Source organism: Hyposmocoma kahamanoa, unplaced genomic scaffold (genome assembly GCF_003589595.1).
Source record: "Hyposmocoma kahamanoa isolate Upper Pololo Valley unplaced genomic scaffold, ASM358959v1 100021, whole genome shotgun sequence".
Lineage (NCBI taxonomy): Eukaryota > Metazoa > Arthropoda > Insecta > Lepidoptera > Cosmopterigidae > Hyposmocoma > Hyposmocoma kahamanoa.
Window position 1 is genome coordinate 8,791,242 of NW_020653200.1, and position 14,309 is coordinate 8,805,550.

The following is a 14,309-nucleotide window of genomic DNA, read 5'->3' on the forward strand; positions in this document are numbered from 1 at the left end:
AACTTGTTCGTCCTGTCACTTGATATTTAAAAAAAATTCACCAGCACCCTTACACTTCAAAACCAAAACGCAGTAATGCATACAAATTTGCTTGGTAGTAGAAATAGGTAAGGTGGCAGTATTTTCCTGGACGAATTCTTTCACAAGGAGCTCTGCTGCTACAAAAACTGTCGACTATTTTCTTTTCCAGTTTTTTTAGACGTAAAGTAAAGTAACCATACCATACTTTAGAAAAAACACTGCAGTATTATGGGGATTCAACTAGTGTTCCACTAAAGGTGTTGGTGTGTGTGTACATTCACCATCCAGATTGATTCCGTACAGTCCGTAGCTATGCCACATCAAAAGTTCAAAAGTACTCCGAAAACTGAGTCTTGGTGAGAAAGGCTAATCGAAAGAAATATTCCAGTCTCGATTCGTGGTAAAAGTCTTTGATCTGTGCCTACTCCATTGGAAGGCAATTGCGATGATCGTAGAAAAAAAAATGTATTGGAAACCATAATGAAAAAGAATTGTAGGGGGGATAAGCATTTCATAAAAATTATTAGTTAAAAATATCTATACCTACTTACCAATCTCGTGTTTAGTAATAGTATTACTGGTAGTTACCTTTTTTTTGTATATAAGATCATTGGGTAGTTATAAATTACATTACAGAATAATGCACGTAGGTATAAAATAAATATATTGTATATTATCAACGCCAGTGAGGACAACCACTTTAACCAGTCATATGCGAGATAACCGTAGGTATGACTTTTCCTTAACAGAGAATTCTCGCGACTCACACCAATAGCAACTTAACACGTTTAAACTTGGTCAGGTTTCGGATCATTATATACGATAATACCTACTTACTTCAGTTTCTACATTTGTACATAACTGTGTGTTTTGTATAAAAAAAAACCGACCGCAAAAATTCGTGGAATTATATCTATTTGCCAAGTTTTATTGATATCGGTTAACGGAAAGTAGGTGAAATTCAATAAATGCATCCCCTAATTTGTCAGCCTTCCAGGGGGAACATTTTCTTCAAATTTTTTACGAACAGTAACAGCGTTTATCGTAAAATTAAATGCCAGAATGTGATAGTACGGGGTATCCCGTTTCGGTATAAGGATTTCAAAAAACCAACTACGGACTTTTGAATACGCTCTCCGTTCGTTCAGTGCGTTCTGTGTAGTTGCCGCCTAATACTTTTCCATACTGAAGTATCATCAACGTACTGATAAAGATCAATGATTGTTCAATGATACATTTTATATTGAATTTATATAAGCAGTACGGCAATAAATTTGTCATTTTTTGTGTGGAACTATTTAAGAGCGGTGACACGGCGACTTTTAGCAGCGATGCAAACGCGATGCAGTCGTTATACATCTACATTTACACAATTGCGCGATTTTAGGCAGCGATGCAAACGCAAAGCCAGCGCGCGACTGCATTGATACAGACCTGCGATTGCATCGCTACACTTAGGATTTATAGGCGATTGCATCGACGCAATCGCGCGTTTATTTCGACGCAGTCGCGCGTTTGCGCTGCTATACGTCGCCGTGAGTAACCATTCTAAATACTGTCCATGAAAGGGAACGTAAACTATACTGCGAATAATGTCGAAACCCTTATGGTTCTCTGGTGGGAATTCAACTCGGTAAATGATTTTGTTACTTCCCGCACATAATAGAAATAATAATTGCTAAAATTTGCATAGAACAACTTCTTTCTACTATAAGTTACGGCAAAAGAGTGCGTACTAACAAAGGTATGATAAAAACGTACCTAATATATAAAACTTGAAACAAAGTAGCATCACACGTCTGGTAGTAGTAACAAGGCAATGAGCAAACCTATTCTTATTAATAGTCTTTGCTTGATTGTATTAAAAACTATATTTATAAGTAGACGCGTAAACCCAAAGGATCCAGTAATATAGACGACGGACTGTCTCACAAAAAATATTAATACGTGGTGTTGCTAACTTAGTGATTTTATTATATTTTGAAAGTTTTTTTAAATACACGAGCAACAAATTAACTCATTTACTAGGGCAGTTATTTATATTTTTATGGCAAGTAAAATAACAAAAAACATTGTTGCTAGGAATTCAGTGTTATGAAGTTTCATGTATTTAAAAGTAGCCTTGTGCCAATACTGTTATAATAATAATTATTATTATTATAACGCACACATTCATTAGAGAAATCCTGTATCGCAGGTGCCATTCACGCACACATACGTATTATACAACCACAAATTATACCCAAACTCACGAAAGAAGTAAATGTAGGCCACAAAAATATTTCTCCCGACCCGGGAATCGAACCTGAGACTTCTGCGTTGTCACGCACGGTTACTATGCTGGACTGTCGTCCAGCATGGTAACCGTTCGGCCTCAGAGACAGTTTTAGCAGCTCTTACGCGCTGCACAAACCCTGATGTGTTACGAAATTCTTATTGTTATATAGACTTCAAAGGCAGCGTACCCATGCATACTAGCTCAGTTCTCTTGAACATCAGCACCAAGGATGGATCATCTTAATCCACACCGACCCATATTTGGACTCTAATAAACCTCACAAACACGGTCATTATTACTTTTAAATCCTGACGTCAGCAAACTCGAATAATAATTGCACATTCGTATATTGCGAAAGTTGTTCGTGATCGTGCCAGCCAGTTGGTATGTGTAGGTGCCGCGTGCTACTCTACCAAGCCAGTTATACACCGTTCGAACACTCGCGCGCACGCTTACGCAAATATTAATTGCTATGAAGCCTCAATAACAACAATACAGTGAAAAAAAGTGATACTTTTATTTACACTGGATATCTAAACAGCCATAACTTTATTTAATTCATGGAACAGAGGTTTTGGTGAGATAGCGCCAAAAAGTTTATACACGTAAGTTGTAGCTAAAGTGTTTTTACGACAAACTCTTAACAGATAGCAGGGTCACCAGGGTTAAAATGTACTTCCCTACTTGTTTACTGCGATCCAACTGACGTACAATTTATAAAGGTAGATGACGACATAGATCTCACTGCGTCTCTTGGTTACAAAAATAAAAGAAAGCGAATCGCATTAAAATTGACAAGTCGAATAGCGTGGAGTACGATTACCTTAATTGTTTACTTAGTACCCTTGTAAATGTAGGTATTGTTTATTTATTGTGTTTACCGTAAAATTTCAGAACAATAGATTTCACTGTGAATTTATTTTATTTCTTGAAGGTTAGCGTCGTGGCTCCCATTATTAAGAAACCAGGGGCCGGTTCCACTACAAAAAGTGGGACTGGCTTCGGGTCCAAAAGTTCCAGCTCACTTGGGAGCAGCAAAAGCAGCAGTGGTGGGAAAAGCTCCAGCGGATTCGGGTCCATTAGTAAAAGCAGCAGCAAGAGCTCTACCTCATCCGGTCTAAGGACTGCTAGCTTTATACCAGCAGTCTCGAAAAGCAGTGATAAAAGTTCTAACTATTTCGGAACAAATACAAAAACTTCAAATTCAGTAGATCACAGTATTTTAAACATCAGTAAAAATTACAAAAGTCCCAGTTACCAGACGGAGAGTAAACAAGGAAGAAGCCCTAGTTTTTTGGGTTCCAGTGGCAAAAGTGAGAAGAGCTCTAATTATTTGTCAACTGACACCAAACATGACAAACCCTTTAATTATGACAAAGATTCGTCTGACAAAACTTCTAGTTACTCAAGCCGTAGTAAAAATCCAGACAAAACTTCCACACCGTTGGTTTTGGGAGGGACTAACTCCAGCGTTTTCGCCTCCAGTTCCAATAAAAGCTATCCATCAACATCGTACAGCTCACCAAAGAAGAATTCAACTACTTTTGGCTTTATTTGGATACCCACAAAGCGTCGTAATAAGAAGAAGGACTACGTGCATGTTTCCCACCACGACGATAGATCGAAAAATAGATCAGCAACCACTTATCGAGACCTGTAAGTTTCTACTTAACAACAATATATTTGATTAACTAAACCAAAACACACGATTTAACACGATGTGCGTACAAGATCAAAGGAAGCCCTTTGTAATCACAAATTACATACGAAACCTTATCAGTTTTCAATTATGGACGTGAAATCGATTCGTTGAGTCACGTCAGTTCCTACTCCCTACATTGCATTTACCCAAAATTGTGTAATTTACTATAACTATCGTAAAGACTTTGCAGTTATAATAAAGTATTTGAACTTGTAGGTACCTATTTTCTTACCTACATTGCAATATCATTTGTTTTCTTACCTGTTTATCTCACAGGTATTATCAAGATACCTATGTTTTTTTCAAATTTTTATATCAGTTCATAGTGTAGGTATTAATGTTTACTAACTTTATAATGAGCACTTTGCGTAATAAAATATAACTAGCCTGTTTGCTAACGCGCTTTACTACCATTCCAATAGACCAAAGTAGAAACATAATAAGGTATTGATATACCTTATTTCATTCCAGTAATGAACTTCTGACTTTAAACTCATCATGACATGATTGTCCTTGATTCTTCCACCTAACAGAATGTAAAGGTCACAACATCATATAGACGTAGTTAAACAAAAAGGATCCAATGCACATCCAGACACTTTCGAGATATGGCAGTTTGAAGTTTAAAAGTTTTTAAAAATTTCTCACTCTTGTTTTATTTTCAAAACTTATAATGTCATGTAACTACAGAGATATTTATTTTAGTTTTTATATGTTGTTGTTAGACTTTACTTTTTTAATAATAATTTGGATTGGATCCATTTTGCTTAACTACGTTCATATTGTGTAGATAAATATTTATGATTATTCGCCAGACACGGTGATGTTCCAATATACTAAAGATTACGCAAGCAAAATTCATTGCCCTTGCTCTGTTGTTTTATATTGAACAGGTACTTATCTCAAATTATTGACTTCTGGTTGAATCGCTGCTATGTGAAATATTTTTTTACTTTAATTTTTTACTTTTTTTTTTAATTTAGACCTTAGCTTAACGAAATATTTAAACAGATGTGCCTCAATTCAAGGTAATGACATTATCTACTGAATAGCGAGGACAAATTTTAGTTGAATTCGTGTTGGTTACTAATGTAATACTGTGTCTACACCACGGATCGCTTGTTTATATTGGTCTCTTACGTACAAACTGTTGACTAATATTGATGAGCCCAAAACGCTATAGACATCGACTTACAAAAATGAGTCAACGACCTCTGTGGTTCGTTATTGTGTTCCAATTTCTTGTGTGGACATAGCATGCAGCGGCCGACGAGGTTGGCTGAACACGATCTGTGGAGGATAAAAAGGCCTCCTCGACATCGGACAGCCGCAACAGGCCGTTGAAATGTACACATTCCAAACAATTTCAATGAAGAATTAAGTATTTTATGTACGCACCGTTGCACCAAGTACCAAGTACCAAGTATTTTATGTACATGTAAATACAAATATGGTATGGTACATTCATAATAATCGTGTCTATGTACATACTGGTATTAAATGTACTTGTAATAGCAAGAGAAGTTAAATGAAAACATCAACCAATGAACTACACTAATAAACCTTAGAATAATAACGCATAGAAACCTAGCCCGCACACGCTCAGGCAAATTGTAGGACGCCCTATGGGCTTACACGAGCGAGCCGGCTGTCAGTGCTCAAGGCCAAGTTGCACCGCGAGCAGCTCAAAAATTTTTGCTAAAAATGACGAAATGTGCGGTAATTGGGTTTAAAAATATAAAATAGACACTAACATCACATTCCACACGCGTTTCAACTTGTATTTTTATGTAAATATTCACTAAAACAGAAAATTAATTTCGTTGCAACAAGATACGAAAATGTTGCAAAGTAACGGGTTTTTTCTCCCCATTTTGCTATTCTGTTTCAAAATAATTATATTACATATTTTTTTGAGAATAGGCAATATCGCGACGGTTGCAAAATTTCTACAAATGTACACCGCCGCAACAACATTGTAGGGAATTTACGTTAGCTATTTTTACGAAATATATTTAGTATTTGCCTTCATTAGTTTCATGTGAAAAATCATTATTCTTGTTCATCATACACTCATTTAGAAAAATTGTCTTGCCCAGACTCAACAGTTCTTAACTAAAATTATTTCAGGAAACTAACACTGACTAAAAAGTCATCGTCAGTTCTCCAAAATCGTGTATAAATAACTTTCAGGTTCAGGTTCTTAATTGTTATCGTGTACTTTTCATGTAAACATGCCCACAGATAATATCAGGCTATTTATATATTCAAATTCGATAGTCGCACTTAAACTCACTTGTAGGTTTTTGTTCATAATATATGAGTTAAATAAGAATTGGGTAGTATTTAATAAGGTACCTACAGATTTGCTCGACATTGTCGATCGACAGTAACGATTGAAAATTATAGACATTTTCGAAGAGTTTTAGAGTGCTTATTACGAATGTAGCATTAATTTGTAAATCCAAGATGGTTGACAACAATTTAAAAAAATGTATTTTTGGTAAACCATAAGGAAATGGCATGTATATCTGAATACAAGATGGAGAACAAGACTTCTAATTCTTTTTCTTCTAATTCTTTGCCATCTTGGATTTAGAAATATGTGCTATATTCGGAATGAGCAGCCCCTAATACCTTGAATACGACACCCAACTTGCCATTATTCGAAAAATCGTGCCCGCCATCTTGGATTTAGAAATTAGTGCCATGTTCTTAATGAGCACCCCCAAATACCTCGAAAACGACACCCAACTTGCTATTATTTGAAAAGTCATGTCCGCCATCTTGGATTTAGAAATAAGTGCTATATTCCTAATGAGCACCCCCAAATACCTCGAAAACGATCCCCAACTTGCCATTATATGAAAAATCGTGCCCGCCATCTTGGATTTAAAAATGAGTGCCATGTTCGTAATGAGCACCCCCAAATACCTCGAAAATGATACCCATATTGCATTTATTTCAAAAGTCGTGTCCTCCATCTTGGATTTAGAAATAAATGCCATATTCGTGATGAGCACCTCGAATACCTCGAAAACGATTCTCATATTGCATTTATTCGAAAAGACGTGTCCGCCATCTTGGATTTAGAAATGAGAAAAGTCGTGTCCGCCTTCGTGTATTCAGATATAAATGCCATTTCCATAAAGATTACCAAAAACAAATTTTTGAAAATTCCTGTCACTTGACGTTGTCGATCAACAGTAACGATCGACAAAATCGAGCAAATCTGTAGGCACCTCTAACTTAACGATGAGTTAAGCAAGATACAATTTTTCCACTTTTGAGGGAAATGTTATTCCATGGCATCATTAATTGTATATTTGTGTGCGTGCCGACGAGCGTAATTACAAGTTGCTTACGCCTACATGAATTAGATTTTTGCCTCACTTGTGACAGTTCGTTTTTTATGAAACTATCATTCTATGCGTTATTATTCTAAGTAATAAACATACTTTGAATTTTTTTTTCGGCACTACAACGAAAATCACTCTTACTTATTTAATTATGCGTGTAGATATACTGAAAGTAGAATTATCATCAGCTTAGGAGTATATTAGATATCAGCTTAATAGAAGCAAGTGATACTTACATTTTATCAAATAGATGCTATTGGCATCATTTTCGTTGTTCTACATATTCATCGTAATTATAAGCAACAGTAAGTATTTCACCATTCACAGTGGCCAGATTTAGAGATGGGTCGTCGACGCGTTTTCCGTTAACGAAACACAACCGTCCATCGTCGACGATCAACTAGTCGGTCAACTAGTTAAATTCGTCGACTAGTCGATCTTTCAACTTAAGTTGGTTTTCGTTCGTGAGACGAGTTTAACTGAATCAACTAAAGTAACTTTTGAGAATATGAACTATTGTTTTAGAAATTAATTTATTTCCAATGTTTAACATGAGCGCGACTATCGACGCTTTTAACATACTGCAATAGAGTTTAATTCCGATAGATTCAAGGGCATTGCGCCACAACGGGCGCAACGCCGCTCTCTCGCTCTAGCGAATTAACTACACCGTCATCCTTTTTCTGTATTGAATGCACTATTGCAATAATAAATAGCATAACAGACCTATCTTACTTCGTCGCACATATTCAAATATCAACTTACACTTACTGAATTTAAAGTTCAAAATAATTTGTCTATGTATAATTCGACTGAGTTCGCGCGTCGTCTCGTGGCGCAGAGCGTTGATTAACGCGTGGACTCTCCGTGTAGCCGTCTACGAATTCTACTAGTTAACCGAAGAACGGTAGACCCGTAGAAACGTCGATTGGACGTGAACGGTTGATTCGACTAGTTCGTCCATTTAATGCCCATCTCTAGCCAGATTATATTTTCGGAGCAGTCCATAATCAATCTGTTCAATTACTAATATTTCATATCACCAATTACTAATATTGTAGCAGTTCAACAAAATAAATACAAATAAAATCCTTTTTGCAAATAAAGTTTAAGCAAATCGAAAATATGCGCTTATCATTTTTAGAATTTGCGCCTTCTTTGCTTGCAGCTTGCATGTGACAGCGCCATCTGTTTGCCACTAGTGCAAGTTCGCACTAAGAGTTAGAAGTACGTGTACGATAAAATACTTGTTACTAAAAGTCACGTCGAAGTACCTTACTTTAAAAGAACCTCAAAAGGTAAACAAGGAGGTAACATCACAATCACGATCACAGAGCTTGTTCCGGACTATTATATTTTTTTACAAGCGTTGTTTGATTATTTCAAGTTAATCTAAAAAAATTTATAAAGTGAATAATTTTTTTGTTTATGTATATTATTTACGACATAATATTCACGAAACGTTTTCTTACCATACTGTTTATTGAACAGGGGCAAAAATAAATTTATTGATAAACTTTTTGGTGACTTTTTATGTTTTTTTCATTAACGAAATATGCAGGAAAACCATCAAGAAAACAATAATTTTGAGACAATCATAAGCGCATGGCGTTGCTTGTCTGGAGAACAAAAAAGAGACTTTAAAGGACAAGTTCGACCGTCTGCTTTCGTAAGGTGAATGTAATATTCTTGTTTGCAATGTAATTTGATGATGTAGTTGTTGCTTTATTGACTATTGTTTTCTCTGATTAATAATTGTGACAGTGTAGCTGCATTGTCAGTGTTGGAAATATAATCTGTATGACAGTATCGTCTTCTCGTATTTGCTGACGGGGTCGCCACTTTACGAACGTATTAATGTATTACACTCTAGTTATAACTTTGACATTTTGGTTCGTGTATTTTAAGGTGTTACATTTCTTTCAAAGCATGTCTGGCGATTCTTCGACCCACCAGCAGAACAGTAAGAAGACCGACGAAGATAGCAACCTGCTCCTGGAGCGACCAAAAGGGTCTGTAGCGACCGCTGTGAGTGGCACTCTTGTCACAGTTGAAGGGTTCCAGGACAAAAATGTAGAAAATGCCAACCTTGAAGAAAAGCAAGAGCAGTCAGAATTTGTGAAGCATGACAAAGAGGAAATCAATGTAATTTTATTATATTTCTGAAACAAGTGCGTTCTGTGTATATTATCAACTTGTGACACTGAACTTTTTTCCCCAGGATGGAGCTGGAGACTTCAAAGAAGTAAAAGATGATAAGACCTATTTACAGAACGAGAAAAGTAAGACTTCAAATGCCACATGTGACAAAGAGAAAGGTGACTTAGTAGACAGTGTTTATCTACGGTCTCCTCCACCTCATAAAGTCAGGTCTAACACAACAAATGATGACGAAGACTGTGGCATCAAGTGCCTGTACTATACCCTACAGTGCTGTGACTGTGTTCTCATGTAAGTTGCCATAACTAGTTACTAGAGTATTTAAACTTATTTCAAGACCTTGGCCATGATTGCAGCTAAATAATCAATGGTTTTACTTATAAATTTAAAGGAAATACAGTTTACTTACATGCTTTTAAGTTACCGCTAAGGATGGATAAGTAAAGAATGAATTAGCTGCAGAATTTGAAACAACTTGATTAAAGTATTCAAGTCATTTTAGCCAGGTTTTTACATTTCATGTATTCATTTATATTGTAAATTATACTCTTTATTATTAGGTCATAATTTGTAAGTTTGTGAATTTATATCAATCTCAATTAGCATGTGTGTAGGCACTGAGGCCATATGGTGCATTTTCAAACGCAATAAGTAGGTGCAAATTTTAGAAGTTGCAAATATTAAGCATATTAGATAAGTATACAAAATTCAATGTTTTTAATAGTATTAACGAGTATACACAAATTGATATACAATGTGAAAACATGTCAAAATACAGTGGTATAAAGTAGAAAATAAATGAAGCGTTAGTTGGCATTGTATAAATAGGCGCATTATTTAAAGTATTAGATCAAATTATTTGTACTTGGATTTAACTTGAATGATGATGGACATATTCTCTTTATATTTTAATATATACATTTTTTATATTTTCCTAATTTTGTAATAATTTTACATTTTATGTCGATGATGGACATAGTTATTCTTATATGCGAGATGACGATAGACGTTTTATTCTAATACTTACGTCCCCGACGAACATTAATATCTTCAAATTTTAAATGTCGATAATGGACATTATCTATTTACTTTTTAGGAGTCACTGATGGACATAATTTTTCTTTATGCGGTATCCTCATTATTCTGGTTGATGATTTGACTCTCGTTACTGGCATTGACTGCTTATTACTTCTTCGTCTTATTAGTCTATCAACTTGCGCCGTGAATATACTTTTCGGTATCCTTAGGTTCTACTCTTAAACATCTGCAACACCAAAGTCCATGTGAAAGGTCCCTGTAAACTTCTATTTCTAATTGTTTATTTATTTTAAGGCTATTAATTACTGCACTATCAACGAGACACATTCCATTGGATGCTGCGCCAGCGGTATTTTCTTTGTGTGTTATAGCTCATGACTCGAATGTCAAAGTTTCAAGTTGCGGGACGACGCTGCTCTCGGCATTTGTTATGCTGTCATTAAACTTACTAATCCTTCACAGGATTCATTTGGAGAATGTTCCGTGCTCAAGTGCTTTTTAAAAATTTCATCAGTGATTTAACTAATTTTATTAGGAACATTTATTTCATTTCTGCATTTGTTCTGTATGACGGTAAGTTTTTGTTGGCATGGCTTGTCTTTCCAGGACTCTAGCACCCGGGAGATTATTGCCATTTCAAATGAGCTGCTTTCTCTTGCTGTAGTGCGGTGGGCATCATTACGATTTTTCTGGACTGGATGTTTGTGACTATGTGCACAGTTGACCTGTTGGTTTGTTGACTTTTTCACTCTAGGCTGACATTATTTTTTAGTTAGTAAGTTTACCACATTGCCTGCAATTCTTCTATTCCGGCAATGTTTCTTCTGCAACATTTCTTCGTTTTACCGTAGTGTCCATAGTTCTTTTAATTGGGTAATCTTTCTTCCAGCAGACATAGTACTACTAGTTCTTTAGTCATGTAGTGTTTCTGTTTGAACGGGCTGTGTTCTTCCAGTCGGACAGTATTTTTCTTGCTGGAGTTTTTAATGGTTGCAGTAGTTAGTCAGATAGTGTTCTTCCAAGGTCACCAGTGTACCACTGTGGTATATGGTAGAAATTAATGAGTCGTTGGTTGATAGATTATCATGTTTATTATTATTATGATAATGGGGAACCTTGTTTAAACTGATCTGATACACGCGTCTTTACGCTATCTCACACTATTTTATTGGATATGAGAAAAGAACCTCTCCGCATGACGTACCATTCCGATCCCATACGTCTGGAGTTACATTACGTCGATTGGCAAAGCCTTTCATCATGATAGCCAACATTAAATTTTGCCATCGATATGATAAGAACAAGATCATTACTGTGCTTGCACTAAGACTTGCATCAATATCAAAAGAGAATTTGTCATGAGTAACACATTTCTACAATAAAATTATAACAGGCATAGAAACAGCAGTACTTGTTTGTGACGCACACCTTGGTTGTGGCATACAAGAAGCATACTAGTGATCATAATTTTGACTAAACGAGAAGACTCCACCTTCGTCACATGATCGAAATTAGTTATTTCACATCGTTGGTAGTGCACCCTGTGGCTTCCAGTGCACACACACATCATTTAGCTAAAAAAAAATAATATTTATAACTTGATGAGCCTTTAGACTGGCGCACAGTGCCTATCGCCTTTTATGCTATTTATAACATTGTAGTACTTTTAACTTTAGTGGTATAACTTGTATAGTAGTTTAATACAACGTCCATATGAACTAATTGAAAAATAGAAAATTAATCCATTTGACGAATTTGGGATTAATTTTATATTGTAAAGTTATAAAACAAATTGAGGCAAAGTTTCTTGACTTCACCTGATTGATTATGAAATAACAAATACATTCCAAAATACTGCCCTTAATAATGTGATATCCCAGGAATGTTGATAATCGTGTATTTTGATATGTGATTGTAATATTTAGGCATTGCAATTTTATAACAATTGTCAAAATTAAGAGGTGGCTCGTTTTTTCCTCTTTTAGAAAATAAATTCCGCAATTGTTATACCAGAAGAACGCCTAGCTATGTGATTTGTAGTAACTTTACCTAAAGTTTCTAGTGGTATGATCTTTTATTGTGTATACTTTGTATAAGTGACCAGTCTCCGAATGGACCACTGGTCTAGTAATTAGATATAGACAAACATATTTTTTAAAATTTACGCATTTTGTACGAATAAAGTAAGAAATAAATAACGCAGTTTTATTTTAGAAAACATCCAATATTTTTTTTATATACCAAGTGCCAATAGAATGTAATCAAATACACAAAAATATAAACAGAATTTTCAGTATAAATAATTATAATAATGAGTTGCGAACAGTCGGTGCTTAAAAATATTAAAACATCGGTATTTTACAATTTAGTATAGTTACAATCATTGTCTAAGTACTTTACTTTTGCTTACCTAAATAACAACAAGCAAATAATTCCACCATACCAAATGACTGATGCTTATCTACCTAAAAAAATCACAGCGATTATATGTACAAAGTACGGGAGAAAATAGAAATAAAACTGATTTGGAACATGCAGACTTATCTTTCTCGTTATTATGTAGGGACTCAACCGGTTGGAACAATTATCACATTCACACAAATATTACAAAACATATTTCATATCGTCCGATTTGCCCCAAGCACCATTGTTTTAAAAATTTAATATCATGTTTATTCACATATTGTTTTACTTACCAAGTTTAGGTAGTTTCATTCTAATTTTTTAATTTACATTGAGAACAAAAATTGGGAAAAGGTTGATCTCAACTGATACTTAAATATGTTGCAATTTATAATATACAGCGTAATATTAAAATTTATAATAACTGTATACCAGCAAACTGGTTAAAACTATGAAATAGTTTGTTATTTCATCCAGCAACAGTATTACAATGTACAGGGTTATTTATAAAATACATCATAAACAACAACTTTTGTTCTACTTCTCATAATTCATTAGATTTAACTTTCGTACAAAAATAAAAATATTTAACGTTCTAAACGGTGATAACTCTCAAAAGAAAGCGCTAGCGTGAAAACCCAGTCCAAAGCAAAACGCAGGAGCAGGGTTGGGGATAGAAGCTTGCATGTTTCAACTTACTACAACAACCACTAAATATAGATCTAAAAATTGTCTGATAGTACAACTAAAAGTTGAAAGTTGAATTTGGTAAATTTATTACGTTTTGTAAAAAACTCTAGCACAAAATTTGTTGTTTATGGTGTTAGTAATATAGTCCTGCGAGGTTGTCAGTATTTTACAAATAACTCTGTAAATTCATTTATTATAATTTATTACGCAACTCATAATCAGTTACCAACCTAATTGCAGTAAAATATTCTACCTCAAAATACAAGATGTATTATGATCGGAGATATTATTTTAAACCGAATTGGTTTAAAATAATATCTCCGTCGATCTCCGTCGAATAATATCTATCTCAGCTTAAACAAATAATTAATTAGGTTTTATTCATTTGTTGGTAACTAATATTCTAAGTTCAAAAATACTTCATAATTACAAAATATCTTTTTGTCGAATTTTGACTGAACTCAGAAGACTTCGTACACGTTAAGACACCACAAAAATTATAATATATATTATATCTATAATATTATAATTATAATAAAAATAATATACATTCATCGTGAGCACGATTCGTGTGCACTGAAACTTCAAGTTGCTAGTCTCTTAAATTAAATTAGTATTAGCTAGATAGATTTTAACAAAATTATACAAATTCGTTATT

The 14,309-nt window shown here is 34.6% G+C and overlaps 1 protein-coding gene across 1 annotated transcript; it reads left to right on the top strand.

Annotated features, from left to right (window-relative positions):
• Positions 1–1,613: 1,613 nt before the first annotated feature.
• On the top strand, positions 1,614–12,732 carry LOC113225360 (dentin sialophosphoprotein-like). The gene is made up of 4 exons (XM_026457647.1): positions 1,614–1,654; positions 3,194–3,955; positions 9,289–9,505; positions 9,582–12,732. Exons 1-4 carry the CDS (start codon positions 1,614–1,616, stop codon positions 9,813–9,815), a joined length of 1,254 nt encoding a protein of 417 aa, XP_026313432.1. The 3' UTR covers positions 9,816–12,732.
• The last annotated feature ends 1,577 nt before the right edge of the window (positions 12,733–14,309 follow it).